At 40.1% G+C, this 20,204-nt stretch overlaps 1 protein-coding gene across 1 annotated transcript in view; it reads right to left on the reverse strand.

Moving 5' to 3' along the window:
- Window positions 1-20,204, reverse strand: part of LOC127579814 (E3 ubiquitin-protein ligase rnf213-alpha-like) — a 126,613-nt gene that overhangs the window by 82,324 nt on the left and 24,085 nt on the right. The window contains exons 15-24 of the mRNA XM_052032764.1: window positions 19,468-19,631; window positions 15,002-15,276; window positions 12,161-12,429; window positions 9,836-10,042; window positions 8,372-8,579; window positions 7,810-7,865; window positions 7,099-7,261; window positions 5,699-5,848; window positions 2,105-2,203; window positions 1,299-1,421 (exon numbers count right to left, since the gene is read on the reverse strand). Coding sequence (XP_051888724.1) covers window positions 1,299-1,421; window positions 2,105-2,203; window positions 5,699-5,848; window positions 7,099-7,261; window positions 7,810-7,865; window positions 8,372-8,579; window positions 9,836-10,042; window positions 12,161-12,429; window positions 15,002-15,276; window positions 19,468-19,631 — 1,714 coding nt within the window. The remainder of the gene's footprint in view (window positions 1-1,298; window positions 1,422-2,104; window positions 2,204-5,698; window positions 5,849-7,098; window positions 7,262-7,809; window positions 7,866-8,371; window positions 8,580-9,835; window positions 10,043-12,160; window positions 12,430-15,001; window positions 15,277-19,467; window positions 19,632-20,204) is intronic.

Consider the following 20,204-nt stretch of genomic DNA (forward strand, 5'->3'; position numbering starts at 1 on the left):
CATAAATGCTGTTATTTTACAAGCATAATTTCCAACCAAATATAACATATTCTATTTTCAGAATGCGTGCACAAAATTATGATTCCTTCCAATAGATTCAAGTCCATCACTGCATCCACCTGCATCTTCATTATCCCTTACTTCATTCTTTCACTTATAACTGCTGTATTTTTGCATTTGAGAGCAATCTCTACAATCTCACACTTTCCAGTGAGGAGCAGTGTGCATGGGGTGATGATGCTGGTGGGGGTGATGGGATGACATTGCTCTAGAAGTAATGAGTTAGGGTATAACATCAGCTCCATGAGTAATATTTCCTCACTGACTGCACAGAATTATAGAGAATTAACTCTGTAAAGAGCCATGATCATCCTCAATATACACACTATGACAGCTAAATTAACCCTTTGACTTGGCCATAAGTGTCTTCATGCTACCCAAATTATAACAGCATAATGTACTCAATAATATTGCCATACAAAGGTTCATTTATAACAGACACACAGCTGCAAAGTGTCATTTGGATTTCTTTACTAACAAGCATCTTGTATTGTGAGATATTAACAGTGTGGGGCAAATTGATAAAAGGGGCATTTTCTATCTGATGCAACAGTTCAAATGGAAAGTTCCATTTGAAATATAACTTAGTTTTTATTGAAATACAATTTGGTTTATTGTCTCACACAAGCACCACAGTTTCAGATTCCTGGCTTTACCTTTTATTTCTACATCAGATAAAAAGGAAGATGGATTTACACAATGTTTCACATCTCTTTGGGACATTACTTTAAAGTAATTGCTTTTGAAGTATAGCCAGTACTGTTATGTCAGGAATATGGCACTCAATGTGTGTACAGCAATCTCCCAGAAACTGCAAAGTGAAAATGACCAATCTGTTTTGGCAATGTTTACTGAGAGATAAATATTAGCCAGGAGGAAGAGGATAACTTCCATGTTCTTCTATGAAATAGTTATGTGAAAAGATTTACATCCAAGTGAGATAGTGCTTCGGTTTAATCCTTTATCCAAAGTGCAGCACTGTAGCATTCCCTCAGTACTGCATTGAGGTACAAATCTAGATTTTTGGAATGCAGCTTGCACCACAATGTTTTAACTGAAAGGCAGGAGTACTACCAACTCAGCCATGTCTGACAGGCATGTTGGCTACTGATAAGCTAACAATTAATGTTTGCTGCTGACAGTATTGAATGGGAAATTTCCAGACCTATGGTTAAACAGTGAATGGAAAATAATTTTAATAATTGAGTAATAAAATTATTTGTGCTTTTTTCCCTTACCTGGCAAATTGCATCCACAGCATTAAGTGCACAGGTCTCAAAACAGTTCAGAACAATGGGATTCAAGGTGGTCAAAGTTTCCTTCTCATTCCAGTACATCAATATCTGGTCAGAAGGGTTCTCCTATTAATGAAGTATAATTTTAAAAATAAAATACACACATTTACAAAATACTGGTACCACAATTCTTAGGCTGTATTCTCTATTTGAGATGTGACTAAGTTACTCAGGAGGGGACTTTATTATATGCGTGTCTACATCTTTAATGTGTTTATGTAACTAAAATTATATATTTTATCTAACACGTGGATACACTATATTCCATGATGAGCACTTTCCTGGCTGTAAATTGTTTTAAGTAACAACTTCCAACAGTGTAGAATCTGTGCACTAATGAATTGTCCAGTTCCACACAAAATAGTCCCAGTATATCAAGACGAGCAAGAAGATTGCAACATGGAATGTGATGCATACATCATTGTCTATTTCTAATTTTTTTTTTACTTAATGCCCTTTAATTAACAGATTTTAAATCAGGGTTGTACCTGAATTTTTCAGAGGTAGATTTCATTAGCATAAGCTACTAATTTCTAATACAAATCACAAAATGCTGGAAGTATCCAGCTGGTTAGGCAACACCAGTATAGCAGAGAAGCAGCTTTAATGTTTCAGATCAGTGATCTTTTATCAGAACTGCTAATTTCTAGGTCTGTTGGCTACATTAGCAGTCCTTAATATTTGTAAATTTACAACAGAATTCTGTCCCAAATACCCAGAAGGGATGAGTTTGTAATAACATACCCTACCTCCTGTATTCTTTTCACAAGGTCTGTTCGTGTCACATCCCTCCACATCTTTGCCCAGTCATCAACTCCATATTCCATAGAGAAGTGGCATTTCCACATCTGTAAAGTAAGTGGTGTATTTACGAATTGTTTATGAACATTCAACAATATTCTTTAAAAAATTTCTACGCACAAGACTTTTTAAGGAAAAAGTTCTATGTTTATCTTCATAACCCATTGCATACTCTCAGATCATCACCATGTTCAGGGATTTCCAGCATTGGTCAGGAAGTCATAGGCGAACAATCAAGAGAGCTCGCAGCCTATGCAAATGGATGGAGCTGCAAGTGACTCTATGGCTTTACCTCCACCCATGGACTCAATGAGCAAACACTGGCCTCACTCGATGTATGAACAGTAAATGTGATAAATATCATGCAGGATTTGTTGCTCACACTCCGAGTTCACAATGATGAAATGACAGTGGTGAGTTATCACCGTACTGCTCCCCCTCTCCTTGCCTCAGAATCAAGGTTTGTGAAGAAATAAACTCTCAAGTTATTTGTCCCTGTTCCCTCCATCACAAAGCTGGTTAGGAGTCAATACATGCCGATTAAACTACAATGGCCTGGTCAGGATCTGAAGAGAAAAAGTAAAGGTCTGAGCGGGGAGACCCTTCCAGAAAATCCTGTTCTTTCTTCAGCTAGTAATGTGATGCAGGATTAAATTGCGTCACACATCGCCAACATCCAGGAGGTCAACAATGGACCAGAAGGGTGACGAATCTCTGGAACTCTCTACTCTGGAAGATTGTGGAGGCTAGATAATTTTGGGTATTTAAAGAGGAAGGAGATGAATTTTTCAAAGGTCAGGGGATTATGGGCAATGGGGAACTGGCACAGAATAGGAGCCAATACCTGGGGCAGATCACCCAGGATCTGGAGCACAGGAGGCCAAGGGGTGGCCTTGTAGATGTATTTTTTTAAAAATTATGAGGAACATAGATAGGGGAGATAGTCACAGTCATTTTCCCAGGGTTGGAGAGTCTAAAACTAAAAGGACATTGGTATTGGTTTATTATTGTCACTTATTTATCATTGACATAGGTTTAAGATGAGAGGAGAAATATTTAAAGGAGGTCTGAGGGGCAAATTTTTGTCTTCCACTGAGGGTGGTGGAACACGCTGCCAGAGAAGGTGGTGGAGGCAAGGACAAGTACAGCTTTTAAAAAGCATTTGGACAGGTATGTAGATAGGAAAGGAGTAGAGGGATATGGGGCAAATGCAGGAAAATGAGATAAGCAAAGACTGGCTTCACGGTCGGCGTGGACGAGTCAAGCCAAAGGGCCTCTTTCCATGCTGTAGAAGATCTCTTTATTAGTCACATGTACATCGAAACACACAGTGAAATGCATCTTTGCATCGAGTGTTCTGGGGGCAGCACGCAAGTGTTGCCATGCTTCCGTCGCCAACATAGCATGCCCACAACTTCCTATGACTCTACAATTCTATGATCATGTTGATTGTGGAACAGTCTTCTGAGGCCAAGTCACTTCTATCATCCTACATTCTTAAGTTAAACTCATCCACAGTGGCCACTTAAATACTGTGGCTGTAAGAGCAAATCAGAGGCTGGGTATCCTTTGGTGAGTGCCTCATCTCCTAATTCTCCAAAGTTTTTCCACTATCTACAAGTCAGAAGTGTGATGGAATACTTGACATTTGCCAGAGAGAGTGCACTGCCAACACTTAAAAAACTCAACACCATCCAAGACAAAGCTACCATCTTGACTGGTCACTGGCCATCATCTTAAGCATACATTTTCTCCACCATGGTGGCTGCAGTATGTACAATCCACAAAATGCAATGCAGTTACAGGCTAATCCAGTGGCATCTCCCAAACCCACAATCTCGACCATTAAGGACAAGGGTATGGGCACATGGCAACATCACCACTTTCAGGTTCCTTTTGAAATCAGACACCATCTTGCCTTAGAAATATATCACCATCGCTCCATTGTCGTCATGTAGTTTACATCTTGGAGCTCACGATCAAAGAACACTTTGACAGAATCATCGCCAGAAGGACAGCGGTTTAAGAGTGATTAGTGATGAGAAGTGCTGACCTTCTCAGTGACACCCTTGTCTCAGAAAATTGATATAAATAAAAGTAACATTTTTGTCCAGCAAGTGGCTCCCTGGAATTCTCTGCCCCCGAGGGTGGTGGAGGCCAGATCGTTAGATACATTTAAGGTGGAGATGGATGACCATCTTAAAGATTGAGAAATTGAGGGTTATGGGGAACTGGCAAAGAGGAGGAGTTGCCAGCATCGATCAGCCATGATTCATATTGAATGGTGGGCCAGGCTTGAGGGGCCTGGTGACCTACTCCTGCTCCTGTTTCCTTGTGTTCTTTTGTAAAGCTTCAAACTGAACCTTTGCATTGTAAATACTTACCTTTGCTCACAGCCATTCATCTATATTCATCAACATAAATGCTGGAAGCAGTCTTTTTGATTTACAAAACAAAAAGGAATTATTTATATTCTTGTCGTTTAATTGATTTAAAGTCATGCTTGAAGCTATAAAACACAGAACAAAAAAAATTATTTTAATGTTATGCTTCCATCAGGGAGCCTCAACCGCTGGTTGCCTGATTTGTAGATTCTCCACGTTAGTTTCCAGTTGTTTAAAAATTAGTGGTCAGAACATCTGTTCTGTTGAGTACAGAAGAAGGGTTTCGACCTGAAAAGTCAGCTGGTTATTTCTCTCCAGAGATGCTGCCTGACCTGCTGAGTTCCTCCAGCATTTTGTGTGTGTTGCTCCAGATTCCAGCATCTGCAGAATCTCGTGTCTCCATGTGTGTCAGAACAGCATACTCCATGTTCCTTAATACACTCCCATAACAAACTAAATACATTTGGGGAAAGTACCACAGCACTGGATCTCATTTCAGATGTGGCCTGAAGTCATTTTTGTCTGGGAATATAGCAAGAAGTAACCATTCAGGTTGATAATTATTTCATTCAGTATTAAACCCTCATTCATTAAACAACAGGGGCAAGAAACGTATCTTTGGTGAGAGCACTAAATGCAATGAGAGGAAGAGCCACAAGTTCCATTTACGTTCCACATTTGGCTCCATTGACTTAAATGGGGGCCAATACTCTCCATGCATTTCATGTACATGAACAAACAAGCACTCCTTGCACTACCCACACCATTTGAACACCCCCTCCAAGAAATTTCCTTTTCAACAAACTTCCTGACAATAGGAAGGATTATCATTCTTTTGTTGATTTTAAAAAGATAATAGTCTTATTCACAAGAACATTCATATCAAATCCTTCACTGCACACCACTGGTTAGTCTAAAGTACAGCTACTTTTTATTTGTTGTAAGATCCAGAGGTATCCATCCCTTATTATTGAAGAAGAAAATGCTTTTGAGGCTAAAATCATTGCATCTTAATAGTTGATTAATATCTGGACGGAGGGGGAATGGGTGAAATAGAACGCATGAAGGCAGTAGGATTTGTTTCTGAATGTTCTTGTTAAGTGCTGGTCTAGGGTGATTGGCTTCCTGCTTCATTATAATGGAAAGAGACAAATATACCTCCAGTTCTTTCTTGTCAATGGATTTTGTTGTAGAAAACAAAGTTTTGTTCACAGCTTGTGTTCGCCAAGAACGGAGACAATTTTGAGCACTCTCAATTAAATCAACATACAGTTTGTTTTCTTCAGGAGGTGACTCATTCTGTGATTCCTGGAAAGGAAAGAAGGGAAGTTCAACGCAAGTCATGGCAAACACCAAGAATGAAAAATATACAAAATTAAAACTGTGTGATCATACAATTATCAGACAGCAGAGCCACTTAACAGCAATGGTTAAAGTAAATAACAACCAAAATTATTGGTGATAGTTTTAATGTTTAACATTTATATAAAATGGATAACATTAAACTGGCCACCTACTGTAATTGACAATGAAGACATTCCATTGACTTCAATAGAAAAGAATTTTGGCAATGGAATATTATGACTGGCCAATTGAAGAGTCTTCATTTTGCACCCAGCATAACAAACTTCTGGCCATATAATTCATGGGTTCTTGCTGTGTACTGCCCTCATTAAATTCAAAAGGAGGCCCCAAAATTCCTTAGGTGATCCACTGGTTACTTGCTTCAACTTTAGCAGAAAAGTGGGAGAACACCCCCAGAACAGATGGGAACACAGTTGTATTTTGTGTTTTCAATGATTTCCCTTTCCCTAATTAAGAGATGGAATTTTTCTCCTCCTTGGATGATGCATTAGACAGTCAGAAGGTGATCCAGGCTGCACCAGCTGAGGTTGTGGAATGAGGCCTGATATCATGAGAAGCAGTATGCCCAGTAAGTAAAGTGGCCTGAACAAGGAAGCAATGTGGAGCCCACTGATGTGATTTTCTGTTCCTTCATTTTGTGGGTTTGGACTTTTCCAACCACAGATGAAAAAGATCCAAACCCACAAAATGGAGGAACAAAAAAAAATTCAATAAATGTAGCTTGCTCCTCTGTACATAAAGGCGATAGTTGTGTTTGTGAATACTAAGAAGTTTCCAGACACAAGTACAAGAGTATATCCAAAGTAGTAATTCCAGTCACCAGCTCACATCAGCTGGGCTTCACTTTGTTCACTCATTAAGATCTAAACCCAAATGTTAAACCAAAAGCAACTCATTCAGTTACCAGCTTTACTCTTTTGTCTCAAAAATTACACGACAGATCAAGTCCCATTCCAAGTCTTCCGCACACAAATTGAAGTGGATTTCAGTGCAGTATTGTGGTAGTGCTAAACTATTGAATGCACTGTGATTCCAATGAGAGTTAAGCTGAGATTTGCCTTTTCAGGGATATGACTTAATATAATTTGCTGACTGACCTTGGCAAGAGCCTACATCAATCTAATTTTGCTCTCCCAGCCAGCAACAAAGTATGTTTCAGCTACATTTCACCTTAGGATTAATTTCAGACTTACTTCTGCTAACAGCATTTTTATTTTCTCAGCAACTTTCAATACAAGTTGAAACGAAACAGCTGGAACTTCATACAATGTTGTGCACTTTGTCAGTTGGCAGATTATGGAATGCATCTTACTACTCCAATTCAAGTCATTTTCCTTCAAATCAGAGACACTCCTCCTGCAAAAACACATAATTAGATTTAATTCCAACCTTAGGTAAACCATTCAGATCAATACAAATGACTGGATTTTTCAGTTATTGCCTGCAAATGATCAGGCTTTAGTGGCTAGTTGTGTGTAAATGGTCACTTCAGATGTATATTTATTCACACTATTAATTATTTAACTGCACTCGCCACAGACTTGTGAAGACCTCATTTAAGGCTCAAACTGTATTAGTTTACATTCTTCCACCCAATATGGCGAGTCACTATCTACTTGCTCTCCTCACAAGTACTTTAACAGGCACAGGGCCGACTATAACACGGGCCCAAGGACATCCCAGTTCTTCCCATGAACCACAACGTCCTCCATTCTATTGGATTGCCTGTTGGACACCTAGGCTTGGATGAGCCACAACTTCCTTCACTTGAATAACCAAAACATTCGATTTCAGCATTGCTCATTATCAACTCTACTGTTGAGACTGTAACTCCATCCACTCACTGAAAGAGACCATGCAAAAGCATTTGCCTCTTTCAACAAAGAACTAATATTAAAGTGTACCTTTGTGTTTTCTGGATCATCATTTCTTTGATATAACTCATGCTTTTCCCAAATGCCTGCAGAATAAGATAATCATTAATATTTCAATATTCAATAAATAATAAACAAATCTATTTAATTAACCTCATTCTTCATTTGCCTTAACAAGTTTTAACACATTAAAACATTTTAAACTCACATTAACTGATTTGTTAGCATCAACTGCAAAAATCCATTTGAATACGTATTTCTACACTGTGCAGTCTCCTTTGACATCCAGTAAAAAACTACTCGGGATGAACTTGGTCAATGATTGTATTTCCACACAATGATTCAAGATATTATCAAATTAAATTCTTAATGACTACAATGAGCTATTACAAAACCATGGGGAAAAAGATAAACTTATAGATCCAGGAGAATGGTGTAGTCACCCAATTAGGAAAGGAGTCACTGGATAGCCTTTCCAAAGAAAATTAATAAGACATTGGCTTTATAATTATCATTATCCTGTGCATCTTACGGATGAGCTTATAATTCATAAAATACTACAACTCATAACACAAAATACTTAAAAACAAACCTCAATGTCCTCTCGATCTGCATTTCCCTGTTTCAAACACTCTTTTAATCTGTTCATTAGTTCTTCTGCAACACAATTCAGAGTCATTTCCATTTCTTTTGAGTATTCTGGAATATCCCCAGTTGCAATTAGTAAAAACCAACTCTGGATCAGTGTAGAGTCTGTCTCTGTCAGACATTTGTTTTGAAATATGAGTTTCAGCAGTTTTCTAAATGAACAAGCAAAAAAAAACATACACCACAAGTCATTACTTTGCTAAAAGGCTGGTGTGAAATCACTGCTTCGTCATAAATGAGTACATTTTCTTCACCAATCTCAATGGACTGGAGCTCACAGACCTGGCCACCCACCACAGAACAGCTGCCTTTCCACACACACACACACACACACACACACACACACACACACACACACACACAGAGCAGGTGGATCAATCCTCCCCCGATCCCCAGCATCTTGGACATTGGTGCCATTATCTCAGTGGCAGCAGAAACCCTGGCGGGAATCTCTGCTTCCACAACACCTCTGTAGGATGGATGGCCAGCAAAGGCTCACCTCTCCAACCCCACCATGCAAGGGCTTTTTAAAAGTTTTTACAAGTCTCTGACAGTCAGAGGCACATAAAACTAACAGCAAAATTGAAATAAATGATTTTTAAAAATTAATACAAAGTCTTAAAATCCTCATTGAAAGGTAACCCAGCGGAGGATCCGGAAGGCAATTTCACAATGTAACATTGGGAAATTCAGCAAGCACAAGCTCTGCCACTGGCCAGCCACTGAGTGAACACACAGACGTGGCATCCCAAAACGTTGTCTGTCTCTGCAGCTGCATCAGCTTTCAGAATCCGTCCGCAATTCCAGGACTACTGCGTCTGACAGCGCATGTGCTTAATTATGGGACCTACTGCACTTTAAATGTCTGTAACCAACTCCACCCCCCACCGCCTTCAAACTTCGGCCTCCCGCGCCCCGTTGATTTTCATTGTTCCACCACTAAAAGCTGTGCCTTCAGCAGACCGGGTGCTAAAGGACAGAATTCCCTTCTTAATCCTTCTGCCCTTCTACTTCTCCTTCAAGATGCTCCTTAAAATCTATTACCAAGCTTTTGGCCTTTAGTTCCTTATGTCCCTCAATGTCAAACTTTGTCATGTCACCTGTGAAGAACGTCAGAATTCTTCACTAAGTTAAAGGAACTCCATGCCTAAGCTGTACAAACCCAAGTTGTATGATCCAGCTGAAACACGAAAACAGTCCAAGAAGCCCACCTATCCAATTCTGTGACAGTAACAGTACACTGTGTTCATCTGCACTACCAAAGCGCACCCCTCCATGATATGAGTAGTATCATGTGTCACAAATTTACAAACAGATGGATTACAAGTTGGACAATTCCAAACAAAAACTCATTAAGATTTAATACCAATGCTTAACCCAAAGCATTAGAAATATTAATAAATGTTACCTTCTTTTGTCCGGATTTTTTTTTATCTGGTCTCGAAAGCTTTTACAGGAAACGCCATGTAGTGGCTCTGGTCTGCTGGATCCGGCTTCACTGCTCACCAAATGTGCTGATTGATTGTGTGCCACGCACCAGTGAAGAAATGGTATAACCAGCACAAACTCCACAACTTCTCTCCAAATGCACTTATTAATCAGTCCTATGCACATACTAGAAAGAATCGCAAGTAAACCAATATTCAGACTGTGTCAAAGTTAATGAAGGAATGATCTGAAAAATTCAAGCTCAGATTCAATTTCAATTTCTACCCCAGTGTTTTTGCTATAACTTTGCTGTTACTTTTGCTAATACAAATCTGTACGAACATGAAAACTTAGTAAGCATTTCCAATCTATGACAGCTCTGATAAAAAGCCATTGCTGAATCGTTAACTGTTTCTTTCTCCACATAATTCTGCCTTACCTGCTTGTATTTTCAGCAGTTTCTCTTATAATTTCAGAATTCCAGCATCTGTGTTCTTATGATTTCATGGATTCATAAAGTTATACAGCACAGAAACAGGCTCTTCAGCCCAACTCGTCTGTGCCAACTAAGATGCCTACCTACACTAATCCTAATTGCCTACATTTGGCCCATATGCCTCAAAACCTTGTTCCTGCCCAGATGCCTTTTAAACGTTGTAATTGTACCTGCCTCTACCATCTCCTCTGATGGGTTATTCCATCTACCCACCACCCGTGTGAAAAACCTGCCCCTCAGAATCTTTCCCCTCTCACTTTAATGCTGTGCCCTCTAGTTTTAGATTATCCTCCTGTGGGAAAAAGTCTGTGATATCTACTGTATCTATGCCCTCCACAATCTTTTTAAACTTCTACAAGGTCACCCCTCAGCCTCCTTCACTCAATTAAAACAATTATACATTGATAAGTATATTATGTTAGAATATGCAGCATGAAGTACAGCTTTATTTTCTGTATGTGTTATATGAATGTACATCAAAACTCATTCTATTTGAATCTTTATTTAGACCAATTTAAGTGATGTGATGTAGACATTGGCTTTCAGAATCAGAGGTAAAGAAAGCCTCTTCTCTATCTGAGACAAACTTGTGTTAAGAAAGCAAATGGAATATTATTGTTTATTGCTAGGTGACATTGTTTCAGTCATTTAGGGCATCAATAAGACCAAATCTGGAGTATTGTGCATACTATTGGTTGCCTTACTTAAGGAAGGATATAAATGTGTTGGTAGTAGTTCAGAGGTTTACAAGAATGGGAAGGTTATCTTTGAAGAAAGCTTGAACAGGCTAGGATTATATTCACTGGAATTTAGAGGAATGAGAGGGGACTTGATTAAAGCATGCAAGATCCTGAGAACAGACATGGAGAATATGATTCCTCAGGTGGGAGAATCTAGAACTCAGGGTCACTCGGATAAGAAGATGAGGCTTACAAAGGGCTCACCTCAAAAGGGCAGTGGAAGCCACCCTTATGTGTTCAAAGAGATCTGGACATCCTTGTGCGTGAATCACTGACAGTTAATGTGTATGTATGTCAAGCAATTAGTAAGGCAAATAGTCAGCCTTATTGCAAGAGGTTTTGAGTACAAGAATAGGGACATTTTGCTCCAGATTTGCATGGCACAGGAGAGATGGAACTTGGAATATAGGAGTACAGTTCCAGTCCCCCCTCCTGAGGAAGGATATACTTGCGACAAGTGGAAGTGCAGCCAAGACTCAGCAAATTGAAGGTGGGTTTGTCATAAAAGGTGAGATTAAATAGACTGAACCTATAGTGTCTTGAGTTTAGGAGAACGAAAGGTGATCTCACTGAAATTCTTATGGACCTTGATACGGCAGATCCAACTTTAATGATTTACCTGGATGGGATGTCTAAAAACAGGTCTAAGAATAGTGGTTTGGCCATTCAGGATGGAGATGAGAAAACAAATTCTAACCAAGAGAGTAGCAAATGTTTTGAACTCGACACTAAACAGCTGTGGAGATTGCTAGGATTTTAGATTTTAAGCGAATCACTGGAAATGGGGTAACTCCAGAGAAGTGATACTTAGGACAGCCATGATCTTATTGAATGGCAGAACAGGCATGAGGAAACAACTGGCCCACCCCTGCTTCCATTTCTTATGTGCTTTCTGGAATGTAGACACTTCTATAACTTAGGAAATACAGAATTCAATTTACACACAAGGTTCAAATCGCTGATTAGGACTGGCTCTACACAACCATAGAAATGGGTGGGGGGGGGGGGGAATAGAGTAAAAATAAAAGTGCAAGGCAATCCACAAAAGTAGAAAATGCACTGAACCTACTGTTGAAGTTCTGGGAAAATGGCTGCAATTTCTCTCAGGTTTTGGTGAACTTGATCAGTAATTTTCTGAGGCAGTTGTAACATTTGGCAGATAGTAATTAAGTCATCTATACTGCAAATCAAAGAGCAAAGGTTCTGAATGACAAAGACCAACAATCCAGCCATAAATGGATTTTTCACAACTCCTTTAGACTGTTTTCCTTTTTTAGGATCTTCCTGTGTGTTAGGGCCCAGAAGTTTCTTTAATTGATCATTTATCAATTTATCAACCTGCAGTTTAAAAGAAAAAGAAACAATTGTTGAAATTTAAATAAAACCAAACAATATATATTCAGAATGAACTCTCACTATAAAAGGTGTCACTTGTAAATTATGAATTTGAATCTGCATTCAGAAACTTGGCTTCAAATTATATTGTCAATCTGACTATATCTCTAGCTTTATATTGGAAGATGGTCCCTGGATCACAATATCATAACAAAAAAAAAGCATTCATCAAGAAATTGTTAAATGGAAGGTCCATTAATTCTATTCCTTCCATTGAGTATTTCTAAACTAGTCCTTGGTTAAGAACATCAGAGTTTTGCACTAAATAAGGAAGTAAATCCTTTCAAGTAGCAAGTTAAGTCGAAGCTCTCTATCTCTGACAATGAGGCAACCTCAGCAGCATGCCAGAAACAAGCTGAGGGCACCAAGTAAGGAGGTAGGAAATTGGCCCTGCAGGGTGGTTTGTGAACATGGGGTGGAGGGAAGACATTGTCGTCTCAACGTTGTGAAAATCATGCAAATAGTCAGGAGGTTCAGACTTAAACATGGAGAGGATCAGAGTTGATTGCTAAAGGTCAGAACAGCACATACAGATGCAATCAAGTTCAAGTTCGCCCCATACAGGACTTGGTCAAACAACAAATCAAAAGGCAGTGGAGGAGACGAGAAAAAATGAAGCAAATATTTGGAGACCGAATCTGTGTGATCAGATGATCAATTAAGGGAAGATTGGAGATGAGAAACAGGAAGGGAGTCAAGACTGGGTTACTTAGACATTCAGGGAATGGAAAGAGAAGGAAATGCAGGTGAATCTCTAGCTAAGACTGGACAGACAGGTATGAATCCAGGTAAATGCAGCCTTATCCACTGGGGTAATGGAGGAGAGGCACCAAAGGAAGATGATGTTGTCAACCACTTCAACATCAGAGTCAAAGGATTTGGCAGAGTTTTGCTATCCTGCTACATCTGGACACAAATGACGTTGGACAATTAACCACAACTGGCAGCAAATGAATGCTGCACAAACATTCCCAATCTGTGTGATGCTGGGGCCCTTACATGCAAGTACAAAGGATAAGGCAGCAGCATTTGCAATCACCCTTAACTAAAAGCCATCTTTGGAGGGCAGGTATGGTAGTGTAGTGGTTAGCATAACGCTTTACAGCCCCAGTGACCCGGGTTCAATTCCGGCCACTGTCTGTAAGGAGTTTGTATGTTTTCCCCGTATCTGCGTGGGTTTCCTCTGGGTGCTCTGGTTTCTTCCCACAATCCAAAGACGTACGGGTTAGGGAATTGTGGGCATGCTATGTTGGCGCCGGAAGTGTGGCGACACTTGCAGGCTGCCCCCAGAATACTTGATGTGAAAGATTCATTTTACTGCGTGTTTCGATGTACATGTGACTAATAAAGATATCTTATCCCTCCTGGGCGGTCCACTATCAGAGTTGCCAAGTCTTTTGCCAATACTATTCACTTCACATGATTATGGTTAAGTCTGCTGGACACATGCCAAGTTTCCAATAATATCCCAGGTATGGTATTGAATATCCATGTCCTAGAATTAGCTGACCCTCTGATCAAACTGAAAAAGCTGAGCTATAACACCTCTTAAAAATGTGGAAAGTTTCCCCAGGTATTTGCTGTCCCCAAGTAATCGTAGAAATCTAACCTAGCCAACCAAGTTATCAGCAAACCCATTAGTGAAGGTGCTATTTACAATAATGTCAAGTGATGTACTTCCCAACAGCCTGCCAACTGATACTGACTTTGAATTCCAAAAGAATTATTTGGCTCCAGACTTCATTACACCATTGGGCCAAACAACATTACATTTCAGAGAATGACTGATTGTGACTCACCTGACTAAGTGAGGCACCAAGTAACCCTGGAAATAGGAACCAGAAGGAAAATTCCCCTATCCATGGGTAATATCCAGCACAAAATAAGATGCTTTAGAAATTTATAGACCAATTACCTCAAGGCAAGAAATTGATTTTGGCAGTTACCTCTTCAAAGATCTCCATCAATCTGTCATACAGGGACCGATTGCTGATGACTGCACAGTGGCAGACATTAGCCATCTCCAACAAGAGAATCTACCCGTTTTGACATTATCCTTTGATATTCAATGGCAATACCATTGTCAAATATTAACAATGTTGATATCCTAGGGACCACTACTTCCCAGAAGTACAATTGCCTAGAGATGTGGCTTGTGTATGACTAATTGATTGAGATAGTTTCCTCATGAAGCAATGCCAATATGTTTGTATTTATATTACCTTATTCACTGCATTTGGTTGGTTATTAATAAACCTTTTTTTTTAAAAAGAAAGAGTCCTAAGTTGTGCTGCCCTGCAAGCCTTAACTTACTTTCTCCACCTGAACAGGTTCAGGCTAATGTAGGAGAAACTACCACCATAGTTAGTCATACACAAGCTGAATTAATTTTTTTCTGGAATAATTCAATATATGAAACTTACAATTTTAAAAACCTTTGTTCTTTAACTGCTCATGCTACTAAACTCAACCCAACAGCATTACTTCATTTTTGATGCATAGTATGAACAGTTACCTGTCCTTCATTAAAATTTAACTGGAACATTGGCACAAATTCAAGTGTTTTGCTGCAGAGTTTAAAATGACGTATTTGTATCTTAAACTGCTCAAACTTGTCCCTATCCAGGGAACCCAGAAGTTCAAAAATTTCTTCCAGCATTATTTTCTGTCCATTCTGCATGGAGGACAAAATCCTTTCTTCAGGAGATGGTCCAAATGGCAAGATATTTCTAATTGTTCTAAATAATGATGTCTGATGAAAGTTCAGGATGCCATCATACTGGTGCCATTCTTAAAATAAAAAAAATAAACCAATTACCTTGAGAAACAAAATAATTGAGAATATAATTTCAAAGCATGCTGCTGCTATAGGACATCATTTTACCTACTACAGATCTGTATAAGATGTTAAATATAAAATGCATTAATTGGTAGTTAATTTTCATAAAACAATTCTCAAGGACAGCAGAGGAACAAGCCCTTCAGTCCAAGATACCACATTAAACTAATCCCATCTGCCTGCACATAGTCCATTTCCCTCTATTCCTTGCCACTTCATATATCTCTATAAATGCAAAATGTGGCTCAAATAAAAGCTAGACCTTACTGACTTCAAGTTGCAGAATATAAAATGTAGAGGATCATGCAGATTGTAGAGTGTTTGACAGTTTCCAATGAGCAGCAATCCAATTGCATTATTGCATTCTTCAATTCAAGATCCCACAGGCAACTATCAGCTCAAATGCCCATGCACATCAGGTTGTGAAAAGCAGTGGAGAATAAATTAACTAATGGGGGGGTTATGAGCACCCTATCCTCACACCATACACCTCAGCACATGAATTCAAAAGTGCTTTTATTTAAGAAGGGCTGCAGGGACAACCCAGGAAGCTACAGGCTGGTGAGCCTAACATAAGTGGTGGGAAAGCTACTGGAGGGGATTCTGAAAGACAGGATTTACCTGTATTTGGAAAGGAAAGATTAGGGATAGTCGGGATGGCATTGTGCATGAGAAATTGTGACTCATGAATTTGACTGAGTTCTTTTTTTTTGAAGAGGTGACCAAGAGGACTGATGAGGGCAGGGCAGTGGACAGCCTTTGACAAGGTCCCGTATGGTAGGCTGCTCCAGAAGGTTAGATCACATGGGATCCAGGGTGATCCAGCCAACTGGTTACAAATTGGCTTGGTGGTAGAGTCAGAGTTGTAGTTGAGTGTTGTTTTCATATTGGAGGCCTGTGACCAGCGGTGTGGCACGAGGATCGGTGCTAGGTCCACTAGGTCATCAATATTAACAATTTGGATGAGAATGTAGTTGGCATGGTTAGCAAGTAAGTGGATGATACCAAAATTGGTTAGTATAGTGGACAGTGAAGAAGATTATCTAAGATTACAACAGCATCTAGGTCAACTGGGAAAGTGTACCTAGCTGATCCATCAGAAGGCCAATAAAAAGGAGAGTAGATGATTACTGGGAAGTGTTCATTTCCATTTGCATCTCTTGAGATAATGAAGCAAACTATGCCTGTTTCCAAAATACTTAAACAACACTCAAATATACACTGATAAACAGGAGGTAATGTTTATGTCTGACAAGTTCCAAGCAATGATCATCCCCAAAAAGAGAGAGACAAACCATCCAGTTTAGAGATTCAATAACACTATCATTGTCACACCATCAAAAATTTGGAGCCACCATTAACCAAACAAATACTGTGGCTACTGGAACCTGCAGAAAGTGGCTCACATCCTGAATCCTCAGTCTTTCAACCAACCACAAGGCACAAGTCAGGAGTGTGATGAAATGTTCTTGATTTCCTGGATGATTCAACTCCAAAAGAGAATTTCAACAATTTCCGGGGCAAAGCAGACCATTTTGTTTGTGTTCCCAAACCTGAAACCTCTATCAGCTTGAAGAAAAGGAGAGCAGGGGCACTGGAATACGTTGCAGTAAGCTCTGGAATTGGTTTATTATTTTCACTTTACCGGGGTACAGTGAAAAACTTGTCCTGCATACCAATTCATTACACAGTGTATTGAGGTAGTACAAGGTAAAACAATAACAGAATGCAGAATAAGGTACAACAGCTACAGAGAAAGTGCAGTGCAGGAAGACAATAAGGTGCAAGGTCATAACGAGGCAGATTGTGAGGTCAAGATCTTATTGTACAAGGGAACCGTTCAATAGTCTTATAACAGCAGGATAGAAGCTGTCCTTGAGCCTGGTGGTACGTGCTTTCAGGCTTTTGTATCTTCTGCCCGATGGGAGGGGGAGAAGAGAGAATGTCTGGGGTGGGTGGGGTCTTTGATTATACTGGCTACTTTACTGAGTCAATGAGAAATATAGACAGTGTCTATGGTTTCTGGGATGTGCTAAGCTGTGTCCACAACTCTCTGCAGTTTCTTGCGGTCACAGGCAGAGTAGTTGCCATACCAAGCCGTGATGCATTTGGATAGGATGCTTTCTATGGTGTATCAATAAAAATTGGTAAGGGTCGACAGGGACATGCAAAATTCCTTTAGCCTCCTGAGGAAGTAGAGGCACTGGTAAGCTATCTTGGCTGTGGCATCTACATGGTTGGACCAGGACAAGCAATTGGTAATGTTCACTCCTTGTAACTGGAATCTCTCAACCCTCTTGACCTCAGCACCACTGATGTAGACAGGAGTATGTGCACCACCCCACTTCCTGAAGTCAATGACCAGCTCTTTCGTTTTGCTGACATTGAGGGAGAGGTTGTTGTCATGACACCATGTTACTAAACTATCTCCTTCCTGTACTCCGACTCATCATTATGTGAGATACGGCCCACTACGGTGATATCATCTGCAAATTTGTACCGAGAGTTAGAGCAGATTCTCACCACACAGTCATGCATGTATAAAGTGTAGAGTAGGACGCAGCCTTGTGAAGCACCTGTGTTGAGAATAATTATGGCAGAGGGGTTGTTGCCTATCCTCACTGATTGTGGTCTGCTGGTCAGGATCCAGTTGCAGAGGGAGGTGTTGAGTCCCAGATTTAGGAGTCTGGTGATGAGTTTGCTTGGAATTATAGTATTGAAGGCAGATAATAATCTAAAAACAATAGTTTAATGTAGGTGTCTTTCCTGCCAAGATGATCCAGAGAGGACTGTAGGGCCAGGGAGATGGTGTCCGCTGTAGACCTGTTTTGGCATTAGGCAAATTGCAGTGGATCAAGGTTTTCTGGGAGGCTGGAGTTAAGGCGTACCATGACCAGCCTGTTGAAGCAGTTCTCCACTAAGATGCACATCATCTGGATTTAGGAATATATCATAGTTCCTTCATTGTTAAAGACCATGAGTTCACGACCTCAGAGTAAAATGGAACCAATATCTTCTCCTTGGTATCATATTGTCATAGAATCATACAGTACAGAAACAGGCCCTTCGGCCCACTGTGTCTATGCTGAGCCTCAAGTAGCTATCTACAACAACACCATTTACAGCACTTGGTCTGCAGCCTTCTATGCCTTGACAATTCAACTACATATTTCCTAAATGCTGTGAGAGTACCTGACTTCACCATCCACTTGGTAGTGTATTCCATATTCCAGCCATCCTCTCAGTGAACAAATTCTTTCTCAGATCCCCTCTCAACCCTCTATCCCTTCCCCTAAACCTACACCCTCTAGTTATCAACATTTCTGCCATGGGGTAAAGGTTCCTACCAACTACCCTATCAATGCCTCTCATAGTTTTTTTTTTTATATAGCTCTATCAGGTTCCCTCTTCACATCCTCTGCTCCAAGACAGACAAACCCAGCCTCCGTCTTTGGCAGTCCCTTGGTATGGAGGATCACTTGTTTCCATTCCAGTTTTGTGGTTGCTGACGTGACTGAAGAGGAGAATATGTGGCCCAAAGACTGCCACAGTTGGGCAGGAGTGCATGGTTGGACAGGTGGTTGAGCAGTTTGAAATCTGATGCCCTTCTTCCATCAATTATACTGCATTTCAATGAGATCCCAATGCATTATTCAAGGTTCTCAATACCATCCTGAATGCTCCTACTTACTTTGAGAGTCATGGGCCAGGATTTCCAGGAGTCAGTGGGGACGTTGCATTTTTTCCCCCAAGGAGGCTTTGGGAACATTCTTGAATCCCTTCCTGTCACAAAGCTCATGGAACTTAGTAGTTTGTGTGTAGCAGCACAAGCAACTTTCACTCCATAGAATGAGGTTCAGTTGTACCATTACCAGAGCTACTGCAGCCCCTCAATGCCACCCATTCAGGAGTAATCCATGATGCCCACATCTTCAGAGAAAATATTAAAATCATGCCATTTCTGGAAGTGAGCTTAGACTCACCAGCAGAAAGTTGAAGTCTTCATACTTGGAGCAGGACATTACGTAAAACTTAATTCCTTCCTTAAAGGCAGGTCGCATTCTAATTATAGTGCACACATTTCTTTTCACATTGCCTTCCAGACACAGTAACGATATCACAGATAACTTGTTGTTTCTTACCATTTTCAGGTAGATCAAAAGGTATCCATAAAATCCGTTGAGCAATTTCTTCAAAACCTCTTTTCCCTTTAGCTACATAATACCAATACTTAATAGGTATTCCCTTGTAAATAGGTTTCACAAATAAGTAGCTGTGCAGAAGATAACCATTTTTGTTGAGATCCCTAAAGGACAAAGAGGAAATTATATAAATTGAAAACAAAATGATAAACACCTTGAACTAGAAACTGACCAGGGGACAGATGTCAGTTTTGTTTGAGGATGCTGTGGCTGAGGGGTATTGGTATATTATTGTCACTTGTACCAAGGTACAGTGAAAAGCTTGTCTTACAAACCGATTGTACAGGTCAATTCATTACACAGTGCAGTTACATTGAGTTAGTACAGAGTGCATTGATGTAGTACAGGTAAAAACAGTAACAGTATAAAGTGTCATAGCTGCAGAGAAAATGCAGTGCAATAAGGTGCAAGGTCACAACAAGGTAGATCGTGAGGTCATTGGCCATCTCATTGTATAAGGGAACAGTTCAATAGTCTTATCACAGTGGGGTAGAAGCTGTCCTTAAGTCTGGCGGTACGTGCCCTCAGGCTCCTGTATCTTCTACCCGATGGAAGAGGAGAGAAGAGAGAATGTCCCGGGTGGTTAGGGTCTCTGATTATGCTGGCTGCTACACCAAGACAACGAGAGGTAAAGACAGAGTCCAAGGAGGGGAGGCTGGTGTCCGTGATGTGCTGGG

Source organism: Pristis pectinata, chromosome 18 (genome assembly GCF_009764475.1).
Source record: "Pristis pectinata isolate sPriPec2 chromosome 18, sPriPec2.1.pri, whole genome shotgun sequence".
In the NCBI taxonomy this organism is placed as follows: domain Eukaryota; kingdom Metazoa; phylum Chordata; class Chondrichthyes; order Rhinopristiformes; family Pristidae; genus Pristis; species Pristis pectinata.